A 27,013-nucleotide genomic window follows, 5' to 3' on the forward strand; every position below is an offset into this window, starting at 1 on the left:
TTGTGCTCTATAGATAAAATAGTCTTCCCTAGAGTTGCTTGTGTGAGGATTAAAATACCGTATTGACATTATGACACGATATACATTTCATTTTGAAATGACTGTGTACCAAATTTCATGGCAATCCATCTGGTAGTGTGGTAGAGGTCTTCTCTGTGTGTGTTGCCTGATGCTGCATGTTGACAATAAGGACAAAAGAATCACACACTATAATATTTAGCAGATACAGTAAATTAACTCAGTCAGTTGGTTATCACACAATCCTTATTTATTCGTACACAATCTTTAATCCATCCTTTCTAATTATTTAGTATGTAAATTATATTTCAGTTCATTTGCAGGTTAAGCCAGAGAGTGAAAGCTTCCCTCCGTCAAATCCAGCAGTAAACATCTACAATCACACTCTCACTAGATACAGATGAAAATAAAAGAAAAAAACATTCATTAACTGGCACAAAGGCTCATGGGATACAGACGGACAAAAAGCCCTTTCAAAAGTGCATTATACAGCAGTCATGTCGCAATGCCTTTTAATAGAAACTCCCATTCAACAACAATAAAATATCGACCCCCAATATTTTTGGCAATATATATCTCAGATAAGTTTAAGTGTCATTTGCCTTTTTCCTAATCTTCTTCCTAGTGTCATGTTCAAAATACAATTTACAAAATGTTTTTAAAATACTGGAAGACATTTTTAAATTTGAAATTAATTGTTGAATAGCGTAGCAATGTTTCTGTATATTCAAGTCAGTATCATCAAATGACGAGCGAAGACACAGTTGAGAAATAAAGTACGTTTGAACATTAAAGCCTTCAAATAAAAGGTTCATATACGACAAGTATAAAAGTGATTTTTAGACATGTATTATTTGAAGGCTGTATGCTGAGATGCACATGTCTTTTTGACACACTGCAGAACATCACAGAGCAACAGTAAACAACTGTATAAAAGAACAAACATCTCTTCCCATCTAGAAAAGCATGCTAAAAATAAAAACTTTTCTCATTATAATTATGTCTGTTTCCAAAATAAACATTTTATCATCTAAAGGCTTTATGTATGTCATGAGAAAATGTCATTTCAGCTTCTATCTTCACTAAGTTTATTACAAAATCTTCAATCTGACGATTCAAGTAACAACTAAATATTTAAAACACTAAATCCTACATTTTGATATGTGCCCCCCCCCCCCTTTTTTTTTTTTTTACCCTCGAGGGTTAAATCTGGGAAATATGTGCACATCCTTAGAGTTTGCATGCATAGAAATCTTCAACTGCAATCATTAAAACTGCACTAAATTAAAGCCTGTTTCCTGAACACAATTCAAACCGAATGATGTGGCGGATTTGCAGCTTTCACAGAAGTCCTGCTACTTCCTGTTCTGCTTCATCATAATCGCAAAATAAAAAAAATAATTTCTTGCAATTTCTGACAGCTGAGAAGGCAACAATCGTTAGATAGCGTACTGACTGAATGAGCATGAACGTTGAAACCAAGAGTCTCCACCAATAATTCTGCACAATATCAACACGCCAATTTAAAGATTTGGTTACAAGAAATACTAACTAATGTGCTAATGGAGCATTTAAGCAAGTAAAAAAATAAATAAAGTTAAGGTTAGAGTTAAATTAGAGTTTTCAAACTTAAAAAAGTATTGATTGATTAGAGATTTAGCTTAACCGTTTTTAGTGTGGTACTTCTCTGGTAAATAACTCAAGGTGTATTAGGCCATTGTGGGTAATGTTGCAATCAATAAGCAGGATATGATTCATGGCAATATTGTATCTATATATGTATTTCTTTTTATCAATGTAACAATTTCCTAGATAATTCAAAACAGACCTTTCTGTCTGGTTCTTTTAATCATAAATATTTTCTCACTTTTCAGGGACATTTTTTCTAAATCATCATGAATATTGATATGACAACATAAAATGACACATAGCACGATAGAGGACTTTAACCATACCTCCCACTCCGAGTGGAAATGTATTTTTGTCACTGTGCAAAGAGCACATTAGTCCCATTTTAAAAGACAGTAGTCTGACTTTCTGAGACGAGGCAAATAATGGGAACAAACAGTGATGTATCAAGCAATTGCACCTCATGCTAACGAATAAAAATGCAGCTTTACTTCTGCAAGGATGCAGTTAAACAAATGCTGCCAACAGCAGCTACATCTGTTGGTGCTGAGAAACCTGTATGTTCACAGGCAAACAAGTTCTTCTCTTTCAATTACGCAACAATACTCCAATCATCTCAGAGTGAAGTTTGATACCCTTAATGTTAAATCTAAATGACAACGTTTTTTTAAAAAGGTAGTGCATGCTCACATTCAATAATGTAACATTGTTTTACTTTTCTTAAAATGCATCGGGGTTGGTAAACGCCAATGGACTTTAACCCAGATGCCTTGAAACTATGTGCATGAGTTCAAACACTCGGTCTGTTTCAACTGTCAGTTTCACACCTGCTTCTCCTCCTTCGTGTCACATTCAGAGGAGGTCAGTTCCATCATAGACGACAGGCTTGTCTAGACTCAGATGATACAGCACTTTCTTTGAGATGAACCTGATTAACAGGAAAAAAAGAGGATCTTTTTTTAAAAGTTTGCTCCTTCCTTTCTGGTCTAGTAGAGGTCTATGCAAATATAGCAGTTTGTGCTAAAGAGTTAACAGGCTGTCTTACAAACACATAAAGTTCTCACATGGAGCACACAGGGACTGACCTGGAGAAAGAGTTGTCAAAGACAAGTGTGTACTCTCCAGCGTTTCTGACTTTCAGTTCCCCCTGGATCGTCTCTCTGTGGGAGTTACAGCGAGTCAGCGGGATCAAGACCTGTGGAGAGCAAAGGATAGAAATCTTGTTTGACATTAGGGATGTCAGGATTAACCTATTTCGCCAGCAAGACTTTACGAGTGCTGTGACATTTCCTCTCAATATGCAATATAGAGATTGGCCTTAATGCTTTCTAGTTGTCGGTCCCTGATAATGTTACATCGTGAACAACATACCTGTGTTGAAATCAGCAAGAAGAGAGCTAGTTAACGTTGGCAGTTACAGCCAACAGCTGAAGATAGATACTAGAGAGGGAATTATGACCCGTTTAACTTCTTAACACCAGCTCTAAGCAGCTTATATTACATCATTAAAACTGCCAATGCCAAGATTTTTTTTATCAATAAATAATCCAAACTTTTACTTCCCAATCATTTGAATTGTGTGTTTTTATTTAAATAAGCACAATTGATGATTTTAATAAATTAAAGGGATATAGTTTTTGATAATACATATTTTAGATTATGAGCTACAGACCTGTTAAAACTATTCTTAATTAATTCTGAAAACAATTCCTCTGACAATAATTCTGATACAAAGATTTTATATTGTAATATCCCGATTTGATGTTGATAACTACAGAAGAGAAATATACTTCTGTATATTTTAGTTACCCAAAGCCCTTAATTAATTCCACAAATACTGCATTTTGCTGTTGTTTGGTTGACTGTGGAGAAGTGTATCTGCCCTCGTTCCCTCTATTCATACACTGGTGTCTCACCTTGGCCTGCTCCAGTGGGGTCTCTGTACTCTCCCTGTAGACCACACTGAAGGAGATGCTCTTCGGTTCAGAGGTGAACGTCCAGGAGACCGTAGGACCAGGACTACTCATGGAGATGGGGATGGTGCTGTAACAGCTGGACTTGATGAAGAGCTCTCGAGAGCTGTCCCCAAACCCTGAGATGTCATCCACTGTGAAGAGGACGGAGAGCCTACAGCACAGGGAATAAAACAGGATGCAAGAGAAGTTCACGTGTTGTTATAGTGTTTGTATATCTGTGTATGTGTACGTGCTTGGGGGGAAAAAAGTGATGCAGCAGAACCAGAGATATCGTCCTTTCTATCCCGTGTATTCCTCCTTGCCAAAACCTGGCGCCTACATTACCCACAATGCAACACAACCCCTGACAGTTTGGTTGGTAGTTCAGTGTTGTTATGCTAGAAGGGGCTACTGTAGCTTTAAGCTGCTAGCCTCAAGTAGAGATGAGCAGCAGGCTACAGAGGTCTGGTAAGCTCACCTCTTTCTAACTCCACACCTCCATGTTTTTTTTTTACATTTTTCAAGCTTGTAGTCTTCAACTCTACTGGCTCAAGTGACATGATTTTGTTCAGCTCCCTCTGGAGCTGCAAAAGGCTTTTTGGAACTTTTTTCACAAACATTATTGTACTCAGTAATACTCAAGACCCATAAACAGACTTTGAAGTCTAAAATCAATGGCGTTCCGCTTAAAAATTCACAATCTATTCTAGTTTTGGGGATAGGATTTAGCGCTTTGCTAAATCAGGTACCTGATGACACAAAGCTTTGAAGCTTTCTCCATACTCACTGAACAAAACTCCTCTGAATAACCAAGAAAGTTAAACAGAGGTCCAACAACATGTACCAAGTAACATTTAGGGAAGTTGTCCATGCCACACATGAATTCACTTCAGGTTTCACTTCCCATCTTGATATTTAGTGCAAAGTTTTCACCAGAAGAATACATTAGAGACTCCCTCTGAAAGTTTAAAGTCTAACCTTGTGACCGCGGCTATTCGTAAACACAACTCGGGGTTTTGCCAGTGTAACTTTCACTGCATGCGAAACTCACGTGAGGTCTCCAGACTTTAGCAGGCAGATCTCTGCATCCTGTACTGCAGCACTGAGGTCCTCAGTATCATCTGATGTGAGGTCTCCTGCACTGGCACTGCTGTTCCTAGAAAGAGTGATGGATATTCTACACTTACATAATGTAAACACACATTTATATTACCCTAATCCACTGTAATTAAAAGGTAGTATACAGACATGAATCAATCAAATGAATCAGAAAAACTCCTCCTCCTCCAGAAGTACTACAACAGTATTTTCCATCTCTAGAAAATGGAAAGGTGTCACACAACACATAGCATTTGTTACGCCCACTGACTTTACTCTGGCCTCTTTTTGGAAGAGAGCTGTCTCTGTGTTTCAGCTCTGGCACACCCCCCCTTCAGTGCCTGGAGCATCCACAAAGTCATCAGTCTGTCAGTGGAGCTGGATATCAACCCCCAGATCCAGTGCTTCTGCTCCTTTTTCTCTTGGCTTTCGAGCTGTTTGTTGGCTTCTGCTGCACCTCTGTTTGGGTTGTTCCTTGGAACAGGTCTATGTAGTTACCGCCTGTCTTGGCTGGCTAGATGCTGGGGAGTTGTTTGGTAACCTGTCTGGGTAACTTTAGAGAAGCCGTGTCGGGGTTTTCTGCCATTTACGTTGTCATTTCTGTTTTCTCCTGTTTTAGGGCCAGCTAGAGAGCTCAGTATTGTTTTTCTGTTTGTTTCTGTAGGACAGTTTAACTCCTTATGTTCTAGTTAGTGAGGGGGTTTTGTTTATTACTTTGGCCTTAAGAGACTCTGACGTCACTGCTTCCATTTTAGTTAGTTTATTTCTGTAATTTTATCAATAAATGTTACTCAAGTGTTCCAGCTGCCTTCTCTTTTCATTTTGTTTACATTTTTGCAAAGGTTATTCAGTAACTAGATTTGTTACTTCCTGTGTACCCCTAGACACATTAAATAGGCCGTAACAGCATTAAAAGCAAGAAAGAACACACGCAGTAGGGCTGTACAGTAAAATGCAAATATGTGCATGTGTTATATGACATTTTTTAAGCAATGAATCCAGAAAAATGTTAATGCAGAAAAGAAAATGTAATTGACATGAGTTCATTTAATTTTCATTAATTTTTCAAGATCATGCTCCAGAATTTATTTTCATTATTGCAAACATTTCCAGTTTTTTGACTGTGATGACCTGAAGAACTAAATGTGGAACAGACTGAACAGTTTGTTTTGAAAGTGGCATGTTAATAAAAAAAAAGAATCTGTTTCTGTCATTGGTATATTGGAATATCTCATATCTTGGTTCACTGACTCCCTGCACTGAGCTATCAACTCCCCCTGAGAGTGAATGCATGTGAGATACTTACAGTTGTGCTGCCCCCTGCTGTCCGTGTGCAGGAGAGCAGGCGGTGGCAAAAGAGAGGGAGTCACTGTCATAGACCCCGCTCACCTCCTCCTCTGTGATGATGTCGAAAACACCATCACACAGCTTGTCACCTTCATCTGCTCCTTGAAAATAAACACATTTTTCTAACATTCATTGCTAATATTTATTTATTTACTGTTTACTCTATTCTTACTGCACTGTGTATGCTGTTGACAACACAACCCAATTATAAAGTTTGCATTTACCTCAGCATTTGACATACTATGTGTGTGTGTGTGTGTGTGTGTGTGTGTGTGTGTGTGTGTGTGTGTGTGTGTGTGTGTGTGTGTGTGTGATGTTACCTGAACCACTCGTCACAGCTCTCCCAGCCTGCAGCAAACGACTGAAAGGTGTCCCCGGTGTGCTGTGAGTCACTTCCTCCTGTGGGTGGCGCTCAATTACTGCACTGTGCTGGTTGTAACAGTCGCTGCAGCAGTGCTCTCTGTGGCCGCCCTGCTGGGTGCTCACTGTGTTACTGCAGCAGTAGTAGCAGAAGGGACGCCCACACAGTCTGGGAATACACACGATAGGATTGAGATTGAGTAAAAAATTGCTTATCATATTGAAATGTATATTATTATAGTGCAGAGAGGATTTAGTATGAAAGGAAGATACATTAATAAAACAAGTCAATATGTAATACACAGATGCATCATATAGGTCTTATTTTTGTCAAGAAATTGCCACTGATAGACATGCATTTAGGATGCTTTTTTAAACATTTCTAATATCTAGCAGTAAGTTGCCCTTCCAGTAATGCATTAAGTTACAATACAGGAAGCAATTACACTGCTTCTCTAAAGAACTGTGTTACTCTCAGACGTGTTCATCAACATGCTCATTGTGTAAATCCACAAGTGCCAAATATTTGAGCCAACTGATATAACCTGACAAACATAAATGTTTTATAAATTTAAGTAATGTAGAATTGGTTAGAGAAGAATGTTGAAATGCACTTAATAAGATGTTCATCCTTTAATTTTAGTGCAACATCACATTGTACAAATACTTCACAGGTGCAAATCATGTATTTTTGGTATTCAGAAGCACTGACCCTACATGGAGTAGGTCTGTGTTTTAGCAAGAATCTGGCAATGCCATACATAACATGATAGAAGGGGTTCCAATTCAATATATTGCAATTTTTTAAATCTAATTTGAGGAAAACTGTCATAGTATGAAGACAGACAATGTACTTTCCTATACAACAGCGGGATCTGCATGGGCATTTATCACAGTCTAAAATCAACATCATTGCATTGTAGCAATATTGTATTGTGTTTTGACGAATACCACTCAATTGGCAGTGGAAGTTATCTTACTTCACTACTGGGTTATAGTTGGTAAGTCTAAATGGGAAGTGAAATACAGACAAAAAATGTCATTGGACTTCAGTTCCTGTCACATTTCACCATCTTGACCGAAACAATCACAAAAAGGGAAATGTCATTCTGGTGGCAGTGATGCACTGACGGAAAAATTTAATTATTTGGCATATGGGTAAATATTTTCAGTGACAACCTTCAGCATTTTCGAATAACTGTTAAATATAAATGTATACATGTGTGTATAAATTGATGTGTAATTGTTTTTTTTAAAAAAGTTTTTAGAACTACAGCAGTTTCAGAACAGTTTTTCATTGCACCACTGGTTTAATAGTGACATTGACATTAGTATTATTGGTTTACCTGGTGACGTATCTATTATATAGTAAAGTATATTTATTTAGTATACAGAGGACCATCTGACCTGCAGTTGTGCTTGCGGAGCCACCAGCTGAACTGACTGTGACAGCCCAGACAGTAGTTGACGTCCCTCTCCGTCTCCTCATCCCGCAGTTTCTGCTCAAACTCCAGGGCATCGGACTTCTGCCATAGTGCATCTTTCTCCCTGCAGAGAGCACCATCAAGCATATTGGTAAACTCACAGTATACTGCAAAATACACAGTGTAGATGGTTTGTTTGTGGCCATTTGAAAACCCAAACCCAAAGACATTACACAGCAAATCTAGGCATCATGTCTCAACCCTGCGTTGTGCAGATTTAAACCAGATTAACCACACAAAGACATAAACAAAACAAACATGGTATGCCATGGTAAATCTGTATGCTTATACCTGATTAGTTCTACGAGCCTTTCTTCCAAATTGATTTTGGTGCGGTAAAGATCATCGAGTTCGGCAGACGTCTTAAGATCAAAGCTCTGTTTGTCCTGTGTGGCTCTCCGTAGATTTTCACTCATCTCCTGACAGGTCTGCTGAGCCGCCGTTAGACCATCCTCAGACCTGCATTCATGCAAACACACAATGATATGTCTGGTGACTGTGATTGTGTCCATGCAGTTGTTATTTTTAGACCCGAGTTTTGAAAACAATACAGAACAAATAAGACAAATTCCTAGATGAGGCATACTAAATGAAAAATAAACATTCTGATCCAAACCCACAAGATTAAAAACATTTTTCACAGCGCTCTAATTCAGACCAGAATGTGTGCTTATGAATACAGTATCTCACCTTGATAAATTCCCTTTCAGATGGATTATCTCGTCTTCTTTCTGCTGGATGAGATTTTCAGAATCGGCCATCTGGATGTTTTTCTCCTCAATCTGTTGGCAATATCTCTGATTCTCTGCCTGAAATCAGTACAGCAAAGCAAGACATTATTTCTGGCTCTTTGCGAATCATTCCTGTGACCATAATGTTATGATTACTTCAATTGTCGATATACACAATGTAACAGGAATTTGTGTTTTCAATTATCATTCCTAAACACACAGAACTGTACAAACATGCATTTTGTCTGAGGCTACACGTTGCAGTGTACTACTTTAGTGATACAATGGGGGCTAGATTAACTTGCTAATGATAAACCAAACTTTTTGACAGATCTGGATTCAGTGTGTCCTCTGTAATGGTAATTTTTTACGTAGTATATATTTCTACTCAGTATATTGTATTCATGCATAAGTCATTTTGCTCTGGACTTTGTTGAACTTCACCGTGTCTCTGTTGTGCAAAAGAATAATTCTCCCTTGCCTGTTCACATAGATAACTAACTGTGTTGTATGAGAATGTCCCATGCCAAGGCCTTTGGGCCGCTTGTTTTGGTTGATGGCCGTTTGTTTTCACTTGTTGTTCCCATCAGTCTGAGACCAAAAGTCTGAGACCGAGATGTCTGTAACGTTGGCCATCGGCCCCCACCCTTGCTCATTCTGTATAAAGAAAGGTTGTTCACTTTTTTCTTGGTTCTTCCTCACTGAGACTGTACGCATTCTGTTGTGATGATTGAACTTTCTCTGCGCAGAGAATAAATACTTAAAAGACAACCTGGTTTTTGGTATTATGTATTTCAGCATTAGAAGACTCACGCAAAGCGGGTATAGGATTTTTTTTCACCACACCTCTCACCTCTTGCTGTTTGAATTTGTTCTCCAGTTTGACCACTTTCTCACGCTCAGTCGTCAACTTCAGTTTCACTTCCTCTAACTCTTGAGTCACAGTCTGGATAAGAATACAAATTCATCAGCTGATTATTCAGCAAATATGGTAAAAATACAGAAATTACAGAAGCTTTGCTGATATTACCATGAACATAAAACAATCAAGCAGTGATAATAAATGCATATTACCAACCAGGACTCTAGGTGCACTGTAGTAACCTGGTTATTGTAAATCCCTGTTTACAAGCAGCAGGACAGCGATACAATTTGTCTTAACAACACAAATTTGTGCTTTCTTTTTATGGTCAAATGTTCAGGATTGGAACAACTGTAACCGGGTTACTTAAGTGCATACAAACACATTAAAGCATGCTTCATTTCTTGAGCTGAACTGTTTGTGGCTGACCTGGAGCTGGCTGCTGTGGCTCATGGCTTGGCTGCTGAGCTGGAATCGGATTGCCTGGATCTCCTCTCTGCTAGTCTCCTGCACAGCTTCAGCCTCCTCTTTGGCCTTGCTAAGCTTGTCCTGCAGCTCCTGCTTGGTTGCCAGCAACCCGTCTTCGTTATGGAGCTGATCGAGGAGTCGCTGGTTCTCCTGCCTCAGCTGCTCAATGTAGGTATTCAGCCTCTCTGTCTCCCGAGCCGACTCCTCGTCCAGCTCTTGAAGCCTTGTTGACAAGCCCTCCCAGCGCAGACGAGCCTCTTCGTTCTCAGCAGTGAGCATACACACATGCACACCGAGTTCAGCTGTTTCTGTGTTGGCTCTGTGGAGCGCCTCCCCGGATTCACTGTTCTCCAGACACAAGCCCTCGTAATGCAACTTTAATTTATTGAGCTCCTCTCTGGAGGCCGTCACCTCCGCAGCCAGACCTGCCCGAGCCTGAGCCTCGCCGTCACGCTCCCGGATAAGAGCCTCTTCTCGCTCCCGGGATCGGAGAATCTCATCCACATGCCGGCGGTTTAGCTCCTCTACCTGGGCTTTGAGTTGTTCTGCTAAGACACGGAGGTCCTCTCTGGAGGACTCTGTCACCTCCTGAAGGGCCTGAACCTTCATCCGCTCCTCAGTTCCTGCTAGAAGCTGAGCCCTGAGCTCCACCACCTCGTCCTGGAGCCGGTGCACCTCCCTTAGGTTGAGCTCCAGCTGAGCCTCAGCCAAAACTAGCCTGAACGGGGCCTCTTTGGATTCCACTGAGGATTTCTGATGCTCATCATGAAGCTTCTGCATCTTTTCATTGCTCTCTGCAGCTCCTTTTTCAGCATGAAGCTCCCCAGTCCTGCTCTCCAGCTCCTCTGCTCTAGCTTGCAGATGCCCACACTTGACAGTCTGGTTTCTCAGTTTCGTCTCAGTTTCCTGGAGTTTTTCAAGTAACTCTGCTTGGCTTCTTTGGGACACAATGAGGTTCTTGTCCAACTGCTCAGCTTCGGCAGTAAGTGAGTCCAGCTCCTGTTGAGTTGCGGCCGACCGTTTCTTCAACGAGGACTGGACCTCAAGAAGCTCCCTGTTCTCATGCTCTAGCTTCTTTATTTGACCATCACATACTTCCTTCAGGACGAGCGCCTTCTGGGCAATCTCCTCCAAATGCAGGTTTTCATCTAGAAGCTTCTTCTCCCTATCTTCCACACACATCTTTGCAGCCTCAACTCGGCCCTTTAGGTGCTTCTCAGAAGCCCTGAAAGAAGCTAGCTGGTCTAACAAGGCGGTCCTGCTCTCAGTCAGCTCTGTAATGCTCCCCTCACTCTTCTTAACTGTTTGGAGTAGCTTAGCATTTATTTCCATGAGATTGCTGCATTTGGTTTTGTAGTCCTCAAGGTTCTCAGAGGAAGCAACTTCATTATCTGCAAGTCGAGAGCTCAGACTTTCTTTCTCAACATTTAGCTTCTCCAACTGCTCTTCAAAATGCTTGACTTTCTCTGAACTGAAGGCGAGCTCTTTCTCTCTTTTTTTTAGAGCCATTCTTACATCCAGCAGCTGGCTCTCGAGGTCCTCATTCTGGCTGCTACTCACGCTACATATCTGCCCTACCTCGTCCCTCTCCTCGTGTAGTCTTTTCCTCAGGTCCTCCGCCTGTCGTTCTCTGCACTCCAGTGACGCTTGTAGATCCTGAAGCTGGGCTCTCAAGTTCCCCGTCTCTTTCTCTTTCAAACTCAGCGCCCCCTGAATTCGCCCAACTGCACTTTGGAGCTCCTCCAACCGCTTGAGCGCCGCCTCACGTTCGTCATGGGCTCCGGATTTTACTTGAGCCAGCTTCGCCTCACTGTTTCTCAACTCCTCTTCCCTGAGTTTTAGTTCCTGGGACAGACGCTCAGAGTGCCTGGCCCTGTCCTCAGCCTCTCTCTTTGCCTCCATCCTTTCCTCCTCCGTTGTCTTGAGTTTATCCAGGAGTTCCTGGATTTTCCAGGCTGAGTCGCAGTAGCTCGTGGTTTGTTGTCCCTTTTCTTTAAGAGCCTCATCCAACTTAGAGAGAAGCTCCATATTTTTGTCCTCAGCAGCTGTGAGTCTGTCTTTAAGTTCCCCGATGAATGCTTCACTGCAGGTTTTAAGGTGATTTTCTCTCTCCTGATGATCTGTTTCTTGGTTACTTTGGGCTGCTGTAGATGCAGAGTCGACAGAGGACTTCTGAGCTGCTAACAGCTGGCCTTGAAGGTCCTTAACCACATCTTTCAGCTCAGCAGCCTCTTTCCCTAACTCCTGAACCCGTACCAGAAGCTCCTGCTGTTTCAGCTCGGACTGGTCGAGGTCAATGCGGAGGTTCTCTGCAATACTGCAAGGAGATGGTTCCCCCAGTTCACCAAGGAGACTGTGACTGAGGTCTGAGACTGGGACAAACTCCTGCACCTGGTCAGAGAATGGAACAAGAGAACACTAAAGTTTGAATGTCACATTTATTTAAATATTTGTGCAGGATTGTCTATGTTTAGTATGTATTAAAGTACCTGTGAGTAGCTGCTAACGAGACTGTTGATGCTGGAGCAGCGACTGGGAGGCCTCCACACAAAAGCTGGTGTGGCGGTACCTAAAGTTCGCCTTTGACATAATGAGATAACAAATATTAAGATCTTTAATAACTGGTAAAGACAAAGAGTAAGATACACATGACATCCAACTGATAAAAAAACAACAACCTTTACACAAAAGAGGAACTTAAGTTGACTGAAAAAAAGTATTTAGGTAGCTCTATAGTAACTGTATTTTATGGGTCCCCTGATTTCCTCATATTTTCCAAAGAAATTTCCCAGAATGTACAATGTAATTTGATAGAACTTATACAAAAGGTAAATCAAGACAAAGCCCTTAAACAGTACATATACTAAGTACATACTAATTTAGTATGTTTTTAAGAAAGAAATAGCTAGAGAACGTAACAGGGTGAGGTTTATATGTCGTTGCTAATTTTCAAAGCAATTTCTTTGAAAGAATTGCAAAGAATGAGTCACTTAATGACTGTTAAAATTGACAATTTTTTAAAGTGTGTGTCAAATTTCATTTATTTGTTAAAACCTACAATACTTTATTCGTTTAAAAAAAATCTCCATATTTTTTTAATGTTTGCCTGTAATTCATAACTGCAAATTTTACATTTCGGCATGTTTAGGTTGTATCTTGTGCATCAACTATTACAAATTGAAATTAAATAAAAGTTTACTCATTGAACATTATACATTTTTACTATGCTTAGTGACAACTGAAATTTCACTGCATGTCAGAATGTGCAAGTACTTTTCAATTGTTTTCTAGGAAGTTATTACCAATAATGTCATGCGATCGTATTTCCTCAAGCAAATTGTTGCAAAGTTCCCGTGCCCTGATTGCAACAACACCGTGACACAAAATATTTTGCATTCAGACTTCACAAGAAATTAGGTCAGTAACTTGTTTTCAGAGTAAGCCTACTCCTGGAATGCATGCTAGTATTTCTTCTCTGGTAAAGTGATAAAACTGTTCCAGTCATGATTAATGTTAAAAGAACTAACTGGGTGTGGGCAGAGGTGTAATTTCAAGCTACTCATGGTAAATAGCAATTGGAAGAAGTAGTTGTTAAAAAGAAATTACAAAAACACAAGGCACTTACACCATAACGTACATTATCTACACCGTAAAATATATTCCTCTATAATAGCCCTCGAAAGAAATACTGCATTTGTGAATTTTATTATCTTTACTCTTGTTCATAATGTGTGTGACAGGTGTTGATTCAACCCTTTCTCAGGTAATCTTCTGGACCATTGTGTTGTTCTAGGCGTTGCTGCACTGCATTACATTGTAAGATTTAACCAGTAAGCCCAATAATGTGATGCACAACAACAACACCACAAATTAGGTCTTTTAAAAAAAACTGTGTCCGCTGCCTGTAGAGTGACTGCAAATTGATGACAAGGAAGTGAAAAGTTTTGGCAAAGGTGCTGACGTGAGGAACAGTGATCAGCGCTCACACATTGTCGGCACCCACTGACTCACACACACACACACACATTTATACACACTTAAGCAAAAAAAAAAAGAGCTGTGAATGTGCAGAGTGATCAGATAATTAAGTGTTACTTCAAGTTGTTAAATACTCAATATTGCATCACCACAATTCTACATTAACTGCACTAAACGGGGGTGTTTTTCAAATTGCTTAAGGTCTGTCTACGATCAATTTGCAAAGAATTTCCAACTGAGGCGGAAGAATTAGAAGCTTTTAATTCTCAAGTGTCCAGAATCAACTTTGTGTTTTTCTTCTAAAGGAATCAGGCGATTGTAAAAGTGTAAAAAGATAATTGTCGGCATTTTTTACCTCGCAAAGGTTGGCCAATCTGCATCCAGGTCGTAACCTCTGGCCGCCACGTCAAATTGGATCTGGTTGAGCTCATAAAGATGGTTGATTATGTCAGCAGTGACATGAGACTTAAGGAAGGGACTCCGGGCATAGTACCAGTCGCTGTGTGGGAAGAATAAAAACAAAAAAACACCAAACACAATGCTGAGGAGAAGGCGAACACACACACATTTCTTTTATTTGACCGATTACAAGGTTTTATACGATTGATTAGGCAATGACTTTTAACGTTATACTGTGCTATTCATGATGAGATCAAATCAAATAATAATCACATGCAGCATAAATAAAAGGTACTATATAAACCGGTGATTGATAAAGTACCTTTCTCGAGGTTTGAAATGATTAATTTAAACATCTTGATTCTTACCCATGATTCTCAAATGTAAAAAATCAATTTATGATGCTCTTAATAAAAAAAGCCTAACTTAACCACAAGAGACAATGTGCAGCACTCACACTCTAGAGTTATGTGCTGGTTCATCTTCAAAAAAGGCAAGCAATTGGGCGAAATTAAGATTGAATTCAACAAAACAATTACTCTAACTTAATAATTAGTTTTGCATGACGAAAGTGAAGTATTCTGTAGATACTTTTAACCTATCCCCCAGAGATTAGCTAGAGTTAGTGGAGTGGAGCATCGAACTCCAGCATAGTTCATCAAGACAAAAAAGGTTAACCTGGAGGAAGTTTTGAGTGTGCGTTAACTGGAGAGCAGAATTAATTATTCTCCAATAAAAGCCTGGTTCTCCACCACAGAGAATTTAGATTGTTATCTATTAACTGTAATGAGACTGTTCCAGGAAATGTTCTGTTCAACACAAGGTTTATTTAGAAATATATAATCACAAATAAAGTGAGGCGATAAAGTAGCGATGAATAATTCAAGGATTAGTTTAGGGACAGTATGGGAAATCTGCTTTCTTGCTGAGCGTTAGATGAGAAGATTGATATCGTTCTCATGTCTGTACGGACATAGCCTGGCTAGCTGTTTCCCCTGTTTCCAGTCTTTATGCTAAGCTATGCTAACCAGCCGTAGCTTCATATTTACAAACATGAGAGTGGTATTAAGCGTCTCATCTAACTCTTGGCAAGAAAAAAACATAAGCCTACTTATTTTTTCCAAATACAAATAAAGCACTTGAAAGAATGTAATTAAGTGTTTCAGGTACCAAGAGTGTCTTTAACTTAATTTCCTTTTCCCCAATGCTCTCGTTAAATTGCAACGTAACTCACAAAAGGCTATTCTGGTTAAATGAAGCAGAAACTAAGTTGACATTAGTTTTGATGAATGGCTGAGGAAGTGAGACGTGACTGTGGGTGTCTATGGTTGGACTAAGTGGCTGTTGTGTTTTCTGTGAAAACAGAAATAAGACGTTAATCAGGAAGGGAGAGTCGCACTTCCTAAACAAGACATCGTCGCACCATAAAGCAGAAACATGAAGAGTTCATGAAGTATGAACATGTATCGGCAGCTTGAAGGAAAAAAGTTCTATCTATCTATCTATCTATCTATCTATCTATCTATCTATCTATCTATTTATAGACCAAATATATATATATCTATATAAATATATATATCTATATATAGACATATATATCTATATATACAAAAAACGTGGTTGTGTATAGAAAGAGTGTGTTCTCTCTTACCTTGTGGCCTTCTGGTTTACAAAACACTGCTGCAGTGTGTCAGCAAGGCGCTGGTGAACGAGTGAGTAGCGGATAAAGGCCCTTCCTCTCCCCAGTGAGGTCTTCAACTGATGACAGACAAAAATACACACATATATATATACACACACACACACACACACACACACACACACACACACACACACACACACACACACACACACACAGACATTACCTCTCTGCAATGTGGACTGACCTCAGTAATCAGTGTTCTTTATAGTCCAGTCAGCATCAAAAAGGTCAAATTATTTTTACACAAAGTGGCTCCTTTCAGAATAATCTCTACTTGCAGGACATTAAAAGACTAATTAATGATTATTTTCATTATTGATTCGTCCGCCCACTACTTCCTCTCTTAGTCGATAACTATTTGGTCTATAAAATGAAAACCCAGGGTTCAAGATGACGTCTTCAATTGTCTTGTTTTTTCCCCAACAGTCTAAAATCCAAAGATATTTGGCTTACAATGAATGTATTAAGGCCATGGGAAAGCATGATTTATCTGCTTGATAAATGACTCAAATGCAATTAAAATAGCTGTCTATGCAGTGTCATCACTGCTCTAAATGTACAGTATCTCTCAGTACATCCAGACTCTCCAATACATTAGCAGATGGAAGGATTTAAGTAAGACAACAGACCCACAGATCTACCAGAAGGACACCAGCTGGAGACTGATTTACATCAGACTGACCGACAAAAAACAAGAAGAGTGAAAGAAAAGTAAAAGTAATATGCTCACTTATTACATATTTCCCTAATGAACGGAACAATGGCACTGCACTGGAGCCCAACAATATTTCGATATTGAACTGAATACCAAAAAAGGATGTTAGATGTGTATTCTTATACAACATTAGTGTACAATATTAAAAATACATCAGCAATACACTTTTTAAAGTGACAGCACCATCATATCCAGATTAGCAAATTAAAAACCTTCTGAACTGTTGGTCAGATAAAACAAGCAATTTCAAGAGGTCACATTTTGGGCTTTACGAAACTGTGATGGGCATTTTTATCTTACACTTTATCGGCTACACTATTAATTAAGTAAATAATAAGCATGGTCATTGATAACAAAAATGATTGTAAGTTGCAATCATATTAAAGAAAAAAACACAGCCTGTGTATGATTGTACCCTAAAAGGGCAACATCTACAGAAAACATTTCATTTGTAAATAACTCTTTAGAGTACTCTGTGAAGCTTTTAAAGCACAAAAACTCAGTATCAGGTAAAAGACAAGCAACTAATTAAATATAGTACAATGAGGACTAGTTCAACTACAGTAATTTCAGTATGAAGCTCACCAACTGTGAATTCCCAGGATAGAAGGTGAGGAACAAGGTGTAAGGCAGCAAGTGAATTAGCAGCACAGAGTCTTACTGTGCCTGATTCACCTGAGGATTAGTTACATGGTTGTGTGCATTTGTGTGTCTCCATGTGTTGCACGACATGGCAGTGCTGAGGCGACGAGAGTGACTGTGTGTGTGTGTGTTGTAGAGGAGGATTACCTCAGCGATGGACTTAACAAAACGGATGCCATCATTAGCTCCCTTGATCTTAATCAGGCAGTCGCAGAAGTAATCCCAGTAGTCTTTCCTCTGACCAAGAAAGGTTGTCTTCTCTTTCTGGTCAAACTAAGAAAGAAACTTTACCTCATTATTGCATAATTAATGTTACATATATATTATAAAATGTCTTCAGCAGTATGGATTAGTACAAAAGGGTTTTTCTGGCACGACCGTGTGTAAATATTTAATGGTAATGGTAAAAATTGTAATTAATATGATTCCTATGAACTTCCTCCATGTTACACCTTTGTCTGTCTAGAGCTGTGGTTCCCAATCTGTGGGTCGGGAGACCTTCAAAGTGTCACAAGATGAATTCAATGGGTCAAATGTGCTACACATGTTTGTTTTTTTTAAATAATACTCTTTTTTAGTTGTGAAATACTCAGAGCGTTTTATGGTCTCTGTTAGAGAGGCTTGGAGGAAAAGAAAATTACTCTTTAGTGTTTCAATTTAAAGGATCACAACCCAAAAAGGTTGGGACTCACTGGTCAAGAGCACTGGTTCTGTCTTTTTAACTTGTGACATTTTGGAGCAAAGCAATCCTTAGTCGCAACCCCTTTATCGCATATGTTTGAGACCCAAAAGTTGATGTCCTCAGGTTGTTTCATTTTAATAGTTTGTTGAAGCCTGAATAGTTAAACCCATGAGTAAACACAGCACAAAAATGACATGATAATTTCAAAAACACAAACCAGATCATCCCGATGAACTCTAAACAAAACGTGTATGGTGCATGACATCATACCTGTAGCAGGTATTCTAGTTTATAGAAGAACTTGTGCAGGTTAGCGCTGTCATCAGTTACAGGTTCACCACACTCGCTGTGTTCTTTACTCAACTCAAACACAGCATCTAAACCAGACAGTAAGAGCATTGTTAACACACACACACACACACACACACACACACACACACGCACACACACACACACACACACACACACACACACACACACACACACACATACACACACACACACACACACACACACACACACACACACACAAATATCAAATTGTGTCCTTGTGTTCACACAGATAGCAAACAAATAGAAGAATCTGCACAGTTTAATGCTCCCATTATAGTTTTTGTCAGTCATAGATCTACAGAAACAAAACATTTACACATGAAAATCTATCAGCGATCTAAGCTTTGCAATTATGCTGCAAGATACTCTCTGCAGATTCTACTATTTTTTGCCTTGATACATCCTGGTTGGAGACACATACCGTATGCCAAGTTCAAAAAGTAAACAATAACAAGCATGCATTATATTGTAAGAGACTGTAAGGGATGGTGTTCATTGTAAGTGTGAACTAGTTACCATGCAGATCTCTGATTATCCTCTGCAGTTGATTATCTCCTACCGATGAGGAGGCGGCCATGGTTGGGTACGGGCAGTTTAGTCAGGAAATCTGCATGTAAAACGAAAATAACAGATATTGTGATCATTTTTGGAATAATCCAGAAATGTCCTCATGACATAAACACTGTTCATCATATCCCTTTATTGTCAAATTAGTAATTACAGCATGAGACTGTAAAAATATGCCAAAGCTGCTGCTCCATGGAGGTAAACACAAACAAAGCGCATACTTAACTAGTTTCACTCCTGCTGTAAAGTCTTTTTCCATAAACACTACATTGTATTCTTCCAAAACCAACAAGTCTTAGACAAATAAGACAATTATAATACCCCAGAGGTATTCATGAACTTGTTAGGATGAAGAAACCACAGTGACATTAGCTCAGAGAAGTTAGCAAACATTTGCCTACAGTCAGAAGAGAAACAACATTTGCATCACGAGGAAAGACTGACGCGTATCACTGTTTACAGCGATAGTATCCTTTGACAGGCACCACTGACAACATGTTTTATGTATTGTTATCTACGGTCGGCACAACAAACCAGCAAAAATGACTTAAATCACTTTCAAACGGCTTCAAAATGCAACAAACAGAAACATAAACATCGATTTGTCAAAGCTGGCGAGCGCTATCCTACATGCACCTGTTCCCAGCTCTTCATTTCCTGGTCGGATTTGATGTAAATTTCTGTTACAAACCATCGCAGTTTGGTTCTAAGTAAAGCAAAACACTTCAATATTAAATAAACAGTTAAATAATAAACGTACTTGGTGTGTAAAACTGTCCAGAGTGTGCTATTTGTAGGTGATACAGCAGAAACTTGCTACCCGTTGAGGGCGGGAACTGTGGATGATTGACAGGCCTAACGGATCAATGGCTTCAGCTGCTACTGCTGAAATCTGTCCTAGTTTGGTTGAGAGACAAATGATAAATAAACAGACTGAGCTGAGACGTGTGTCGTGCTTTATGAACCTAATATTTCATGGACTATATTATACCTGACATCCTTTGTTTATTTTATCTAAAACTGCGATGATTACACACTTAGACGGGTTTTTTTAATGTAAAAATATATTTTTGTGGACCAGTAAATAACTCATGACATCGAGATGCATTGTATGATATGCAAAAACATATTGATCATGTGCTACAAAAGATACATCTACATTTTCATTTTTAATAGCCTATTATCAAAACCTTTATTTAAATAACGTCTTTTTTTTTTATTAAATAATTATGTTTTATTTTGAATACAAAAAAACAACCAACAAACAATAAAAACAGAATTAAAAAAAAGATTCTTCAGGAGGCCCAAATCAGAGGACTGTTGGTTAGATAAAACAAAAACAAACTTTCATCCTAGGCATTTTTCACCTTTTTGTGACAATTTATAAAAGTGTGAAGGAGAACTAAAGACAATGCCTCCCCCATTCTTGTTTGTAATCTTGGGACAAAGTTCTAAGAAACTGAGAAATTAGAGTGCTTTACTCAAGTGTAACAGTTAATGTAACATCATGCAAAATGGAATATGTTTGTTTTTTAAAATTCTGAGAGTATTCAGTATCGAAGAGTAATGGCCGCTAAAAACAAGTATTCACGATTCAAATTAGAGGAAACAAGTCTTTTCACAAACGTCACTTGTGTAGGTGATCTGAAAATGAAGATGGATTATTGTTCACCTTTGTGGTTGATACTTAAGGAACAATTCCCAGTTCCAGTGATACTTGCATGAAGGACTCTGGTGTGTGCAGGTAGCCTGTAAGTTTCCACATTTCTCATTTATTTGTTGTAGTGAGGATCTGTCATGATACTGAATTTAAAGTTTAGAATGTTTTGTATTATGTAAAAAAGAAAATGTTACTGAAATATTTGTATCTTTTCATTTCAACCTGTCAGTGTAATACAAAAGATAGAAATTAAAGTATGAGTGCTTTATCTCCTTAATTCAAGAATGTAGCTTTAAAGCAATCTCTAAAAAATAATTAACTTCTCTCTTACCTCTAGTAGCCATGCGGATAGTTATGGATTTATTTTTCTAGCTTTAGAGGCTCTTGGCAATTATTTCAGCAGCAACCTTGATGCCAAAATAACAGTTCCTTAACTTTTCATAGGGACGTCCAGATCATTAGGAACACTATTGATGGAAATAGACTGTTGCTGGTCAATTGTTTAAAGGTCCTGAAAACACATTATCTCAATCAGCTGTTTATGTTTTGGCATCCAAAATAAAAATGGAATGTTCTGCCAACGTTGGAACGATTGGGGCCCAAAAAACTGGGCCCCCAGGAGGCAACAATAACAATAATACAAATAAGACTTTATGTTGAAATAAATAGGGCACACATTAGAACACTGAATCTATCAACATATTGTTTGAAATCTTTGTTGATTTGTATTTTCCTTTGTTACACAACGTCAGTGACTATTGTTCACATCAAGCTGAAAATTAGTACAATCAGTTACATCATCGCAGCCTTATAACAGCACAAAGACAACTGCAAGAAAACCAAAATACTGCGCCAAAATATATATCTCGCTGGTTTGAAGTGAGCATGGCTCAGCTGGATGAAGGTGTTGTCATGTATTTCTGCTAAAGAAAAGACATTATAATTAAAACGTGATAACAGTTGTGGGACTGTGTTGCCAACATTGACAGAGCAAGTGGTAATATCATTATGAAATGTAATTTTGTATTGTAACTTGAACTGTAACTTTGGGCGTTTTGTTTTCAATCATGAAAATTAAACGGTAGGCAGAAATTTGAAAACAAGTTTCCAGTGCCTTGTATAAATATTTTTTTTTTCAAAATTATAAGCACCACAAAAAAAGTGTTGGAGGAAGAAACTTTGGATGAATATCTTAGAGTCAAAGCAAATAAAACCAAAACTATCTACATGGCGGAATAACAAGTAAGAAAATATGATTTTTTTGTAATTCGGGTAAAGTGACCCTCTGAGATATAATAACTACATGTTCCAGACAAAATGAAGTCATGTATCAAGAGAGTGATACAACAAGTTATTAACATATTGACTGATGAAATGGTGACATAAATCTATGAAAAACATGTTTCCAACGTAATCATCACATTCACTGCTGTATCATTTAATCTGTCGAATTGGATTTACCGCTCTAACAAAGCCTTTTTCAATTTAGACTTTCTCTTCTTGCTTTGGAAATATGGCAACAACTGACTCAACCTTCGACACAACCACAGAAATCTATTACTACAATGAGTATGAAGACGAGTATGAAGATGAAATGTGCAACAAAACAAGTGTCATACAGTTTGGAGCGATCTTTACTCCAGTGCTCTTCTCCATCGTGGCCATCCTCAGTCTGTTTGGCAACATCTTGGTCATTGTGATTCTGGCCAAGTATGAGAATGTCAAATCCCTCACTAACGCTTTCATCCTGAACCTGGCTGTATCGGATCTCTTCTTCACCGCAGGTCTGCCCTTCTGGGCCTACGATCATGTGTATGGATGGACTTTAGGGGAACATACATGCAAAATGGTCATCTTTGTCTTCTATGTTGGTTTCTATAGCAGTGGTATCCTCCTCATCCTGATGACTGCTCACCGCTACGTAGCTGTCATGAATCCTCTGTCTGACATTGTGTCCACCACAGGCACCTACAGTGTCGTAACGTGTGTGATCGTTTGGGCTGTGAGTACATTGGTTGCCAGTCCAGCCTTTGTATCCACCAGAGTGGACCAGAAACATTGTGGACCTGCAGATTCTTACTGGAAGTTATGGGGAATCTATCAGCAAAATGTTCTCTTCATATTGAGTTCAGTGGTGTTCATTTTTTGCTATTCTCAGATCATGTGCAGGTTGCTGCGTCCTACCACACAAAGAAGAAAGAACAAAACTTTAAAACTAATTTTTACTCTCACGGTTGTTTTCTTTGTGGGCTGGGCACCTTACAATATAGTGATATTTGTAATGTCGTTGTCTTTTGGGCACCAAACAACCGTTGACTCAAAGACTTTGGTTGGAGTGTGTGAAGCATCAAAACCACTGGATTACGCCTTTTACATCAGCCGACTTCTTGCCTATTCACACTGCTGCCTCAACCCTGTGTTTTATGTGTTTGTGGGGGTTAAATTCAAAAACCACTTGAAGAAAATGCTGAAAGGCTGGGGTCACAGGAACAGCGGCATCCGCAATAGGCAAAGCCGACTCACAATCACATCGCTAACAAGTGGTGAAGAGTTTTCGATGTAGTTGATACAGAGAGCTGAAATGAAATCAGAAACACCGGGTTCTAAGAAAGAAGTTTCATGCAAATTCTGTCAAACTACGAAAAGTAAACACAAATTAAAAGCACAGAAAATATTGAGGTTATTATTGATCAATAATAATAGGAGACAGAAACTCACACAGTTGGCAAACCCTGTCTGACATTTACATTAGACAAACTGACCTTTATAGTTTCTGGTTTTTCTTATAACATGGAAATTTAGTTTCATCCTTCTGACCAATGAGTATTCACAAAAACACATTCCTCTTAAGATCATATGTAGTAGAGACACACCACACCCTCTGTTGGAATCTGGTAAGAAGTCAAACTGTAAAAATTATAAAAAAACAACCATACTTATCTCAAAAAACTGGCTTACTGGCAATATGTCATGATGTACTTTTTTGTATGCCACAAAGTAATTGTTTAACTTTGTTAAAGTCACAAAGGATTAATCCTCAAATAACAAGTGCTGTCGTCATTATTTTTTTCAGACCGGTGTATGAAAAACATGCCAAATGAGACATTGCATTGACTTAGAACAGACGCTAGCCTGGAGATGTTTGTTTGTAGGCTAACATTTACTAATTGCTACTAAACACAGCTGAAAAGGCTAATCTAAGATAATGAACATGATAAGCATCATACCTGCTAAACATCAACACGTTAGCATGACATTAGCGTTTAACTCAAAGTCTAACAGAGCCACTTGCATGGCTGTTTATATCATTCACTCAGTAGGCCTACCCTGCATAGTTGTCAAACTACAATAAGTTCCTTAATAGCTGACATAAACTCTGCAGCCTCTTTATTAGGTACCGCTGTACACCTGCTCATTAATCAAAGTAAATATGAAATCAGACGATCATGCAGACATAAAAGCATGCCGACATGGTCAAGAGGTTCAGTTGTTCAGACGTCAGAATGAGGAACAGATGTGATCTATGTGACTTTCTGTGATAAAGTGATATGTACTGTACAATATTTCATCCACAAGTGCATCCGATATTCCCCTCGTAGTTTCTAAAAACTGTACTGTTATATATTTCTCTTCTTTCCCTATATTATGTGTATGTGAATGCAAGCTGATAAATTGATAATACATTGCATTAAGAAAATATAACTGTATGTGATTCACTTTGATTAACTGCATTATACTTTTATGTTTTAATATCAATCATTTAAATCAATTATTCTATATTTTCACGTTCAACATTTGTAGGAGTCATGCAAGTGAACGTGTTTATTTTCACATTATGATGTCATAATCATTATTTTTTGCTTTACATCTACATATTTACATCGACATCTATGCTTTACAATAAAACTAATTTAAAAAATGAAGTTCTGGAGTGTTTCTCTTTTGAGTAACCCTCATTGCTGTTTCAAGGTAATGTTGTAAAAGCAGCACCTATGTCACCACTTTTGCGTGAATTCAAAGTTTATTCTTGCTCTTGAATTGCACAATCGCTGAATGTGAAACGAAAAGAGAAACCTTGAGTTTTTTGTTGTATATAACAACTGTTCCTCCACAAGAGAAGAGCACAAGACGTAACCACCATTGTTCAGGGTAAGTTGCCTAAAATTTAGTGTAGTTGGTCGTCATATTTTGGTGTGACCCACTTAGTACTTAATTGTTCTCCATATTGAAATTTTTATTTAATGTCAATTGCTTTTTAAAATTAAAAATTCTGAAGGTTTGTAGACATTTGCTTTGTCTTAATTACATGTTGCAAATTTCAGTTTTGTTGTTTTTTCTCAGAAAACCTACAATGGAGTCCAACTCCACAGTGAGCGATGTGGATGACAGCAGTGATGTGGTGTATCTTTGTGATGAGATGTTTTCCTTTGACACTATCAGTGGTGCCTTCTTCATTTTGATCTTCATCTTCAGTGTCGCAGGCAACTGTCTTCTCCTTCTTGTTCTCGTCACCTACGAGAACCTGAAACATGTCACAAATCTTTTCATCGTGAACCTGGCCTGCTCTGATTTAATCTTTACTTTCACGCTCCCATTCTGGGCCATCTATTACCTGCACCACTGGGTCTTTGGTGAGTTTGCCTGCAAACTGATGACTGCGGTATACATTGTTGGTTTGTACAGTAGCACCATTCTACTGACTGCCATGACTGTGGATCGTTTCATATTAGTGGTGCTGCAGAACTGGCCGAGCAACTCTGTAAAGAGGCAGAGGTTTGCAATGGTAGCCTGTGTAGCTTCCTGGGTCATCGGCACTGCTGCATCCTTGAGAGATGCTATCAAAGTGAAGGTGGAACAATCTGACGGTATGTCCACTTGTGAGGATCCCTCCGATGGCCATGATATCAACCTGGGCTATTATCTCCAGGTGTCACTGCTCTTCTTCCTCCCATTAGCCATCATTGTTTTCTGCTATTCTGCCATCCTCAAGACAGTTTTGCAGGATTCATGCAGAAAAAGGTACAGGACTATAGTGGTGGTGTTCTGCCTTGTTGCAGCGTTTTTCATCTGCTGGGGACCTTACAATATATTGCTTTTCATCACGTCTTTGTATGAACCCAAAGACTGTGATGCAATGGAACAGTTGGAGATTGCCTATTCTATTTGCCGTATACTTGCCTATTCTCACTGCTGTATGAATCCTCTGCTGTTTATGCACTCACAAAATCTTTTATGCTGTAAGAAGGCCAAGAAGAGGAACAGGGAAAGAAACATTAGCCAGAACGCTTCTGTTATTCAGAATGTAACTTTTGTAGCACAAAACTCTGCTGTAATGTTTGAACTACACTCTGAATAGACGTTTTAACTGCCATAAATATCATTTATGTCATTATTTAATATGTTTGTTTATATATTATTATTTGTACACTTGTTTTTATGAATATGGATTTTTGTTTGTTTTGTATGTGATAGGATCTATTGTTACATCCTATGTTGTGCTGGGACACAATTTAGTCGTGGCACAGCAACAAGAAGACACGTAAAGTGACAGAAGTCTATAAACTACGCGCAAAGTGTTAACGTTAAAGAGTTAAAGTGATCATCTTTGAATATTCATGTATTTTCAAGTGGACTTATTTCCCACTCGGTTGTGTGCAGCCAGGGAGTCACATTGTTCATGTAAATTTGTCATCGTGCATATTTGCGTGCAAACTGTTTTTGTGTAATGATATCCAGATTATGTATGTATGTCGAACTGTATTTATACAGTCGAACAGTCGGATTGAAAATCCATCAGTAACGAGAACTAAGGTGTCGTGTATTTCCTGGAGGGAGTGATATACTTTCACTTTTGAAATTAAACACCTGTAAGTGCTTTTATGCAATATAGTATATGTAAATATTTCATAAATGTGCCAAGTAAATTATGATATTTGTAAAAAATAAATTAAAAAAATGCTTTTACTGTAATATGTTTGAATAAATTTAAGTTGGAATCTATCGGTCTGTTTTCACTTTTGCTTTCCACCTATTGCAGTGACGTGTCATGCAAGTACTTCTCTCTGGCAGTATCATATAAACTATATATATGATGCAAATATTACAATTACTGAGAAGAACAGTGAGCAGCGCATGATTGACACTCAGTGAATACCCAAAGGTAATGTTTTGTTGGCATTGCTATCTCGTTGATGTTACAGCATAGTTGGATAATTAATCATTTTGGGAAATTATTTATGTAAAAATTTAGTGGGAAAGCTTGAGAATTTGGAATGAAAATACAAGAATATGGAATTTAATTTAATTTTATGGATTCAAATTCTAAGAATATGGATTAAAAATGGATGAAATGTAAGTCTGAAAACAGTGAATACAATTTGGGA

The 27,013-nt window shown here is 38.5% G+C and overlaps 3 protein-coding genes across 6 annotated transcripts; 2 read left to right on the forward strand and 1 right to left on the reverse strand.

Annotated features, from left to right (window-relative positions):
* Window positions 1–245: 245 nt before the first annotated feature.
* Window positions 246–19,793, reverse strand: fyco1b (FYVE and coiled-coil domain autophagy adaptor 1b). 4 transcript variants are annotated; one of them, XM_068737991.1, is made up of 18 exons: window positions 19,731–19,793; window positions 18,920–19,010; window positions 18,341–18,447; window positions 17,536–17,661; window positions 15,981–16,087; window positions 14,286–14,429; window positions 12,442–12,532; window positions 9,914–12,343; window positions 9,476–9,568; window positions 8,582–8,700; window positions 8,183–8,350; window positions 7,815–7,955; window positions 6,368–6,576; window positions 6,007–6,142; window positions 4,654–4,758; window positions 3,564–3,774; window positions 2,733–2,842; window positions 246–2,575 (listed from the first exon to the last, which is right to left on the reverse strand). In XM_068737991.1, the coding sequence occupies exons 2-18, from the start codon at window positions 18,978–18,980 to the stop codon at window positions 2,500–2,502; spliced, it is 4,434 nt and encodes a 1,477-aa protein (XP_068594092.1). In that variant the 5' UTR covers window positions 18,981–19,010; window positions 19,731–19,793; the 3' UTR covers window positions 246–2,499. The 4 variants fall into 4 exon arrangements, with proteins under 4 accessions (XP_068594092.1, XP_068594091.1, XP_068594089.1 ...); XM_068737990.1 differs by having other exon boundaries at window positions 6,007–6,145; XM_068737988.1 differs by having other exon boundaries at window positions 6,007–6,148.
* Window positions 19,794–20,686: 893 nt separating this feature from the next.
* LOC137892787 (chemokine XC receptor 1-like) lies at window positions 20,687–24,515 on the forward strand. Its single transcript, XM_068738164.1, has 2 exons — window positions 20,687–20,721; window positions 22,120–24,515. Exon 2 carries the CDS (start codon window positions 22,144–22,146, stop codon window positions 23,191–23,193), a length of 1,050 nt encoding a protein of 349 aa, XP_068594265.1. The 5' UTR covers window positions 20,687–20,721; window positions 22,120–22,143; the 3' UTR covers window positions 23,194–24,515.
* A 156-nt stretch (window positions 24,516–24,671) lies between these two features.
* Window positions 24,672–26,544, forward strand: LOC137865911 (chemokine XC receptor 1-like). The gene is made up of 2 exons (XM_068701488.1): window positions 24,672–24,779; window positions 24,972–26,544. The coding sequence occupies exon 2, from the start codon at window positions 24,982–24,984 to the stop codon at window positions 25,984–25,986; it is 1,005 nt and encodes a 334-aa protein (XP_068557589.1). The 5' UTR covers window positions 24,672–24,779; window positions 24,972–24,981; the 3' UTR covers window positions 25,987–26,544.
* Window positions 26,545–27,013: the final 469 nt, after the last annotated feature.

This window comes from Cebidichthys violaceus, unplaced genomic scaffold, assembly GCF_023349555.1.
Source record: "Cebidichthys violaceus isolate CVI_PGR_0920_01 unplaced genomic scaffold, fCebVio1.0.p SCAF_8, whole genome shotgun sequence".
NCBI classification, from domain to species: domain Eukaryota; kingdom Metazoa; phylum Chordata; class Actinopteri; order Perciformes; family Stichaeidae; genus Cebidichthys; species Cebidichthys violaceus.

What these genes read in the sequence shown, in the direction of transcription:
- fyco1b (XM_068737988.1), bottom strand. Translation starts at nt 18,980, where the DNA reads ATGGCCGCCTCCTCATCGGTAGGAGATAATCAACTGCAGAGGATAATC. An exon ending in GATAATCAGAGATCTGCATG is followed by an intron (nt 18,448 to 18,919) that starts GTAACTAGTTCA and finishes TGTCTGGTTTAG; the next exon opens with ATGCTGTGTTTGAGTTGAGT. An exon ending in CAGCAGGGGGCAGCACAACT is followed by an intron (nt 4,759 to 6,006) that starts GTAAGTATCTCA and finishes CACTCTTTCTAG; the next exon opens with GAACAGCAGTGCCAGTGCAG.
- LOC137892787 (XM_068738164.1), top strand. Translation starts at nt 22,144, where the DNA reads ATGGCAACAACTGACTCAACCTTCGACACAACCACAGAAATCTATTAC.
- LOC137865911 (XM_068701488.1), top strand. Translation starts at nt 24,982, where the DNA reads ATGGAGTCCAACTCCACAGTGAGCGATGTGGATGACAGCAGTGATGTG.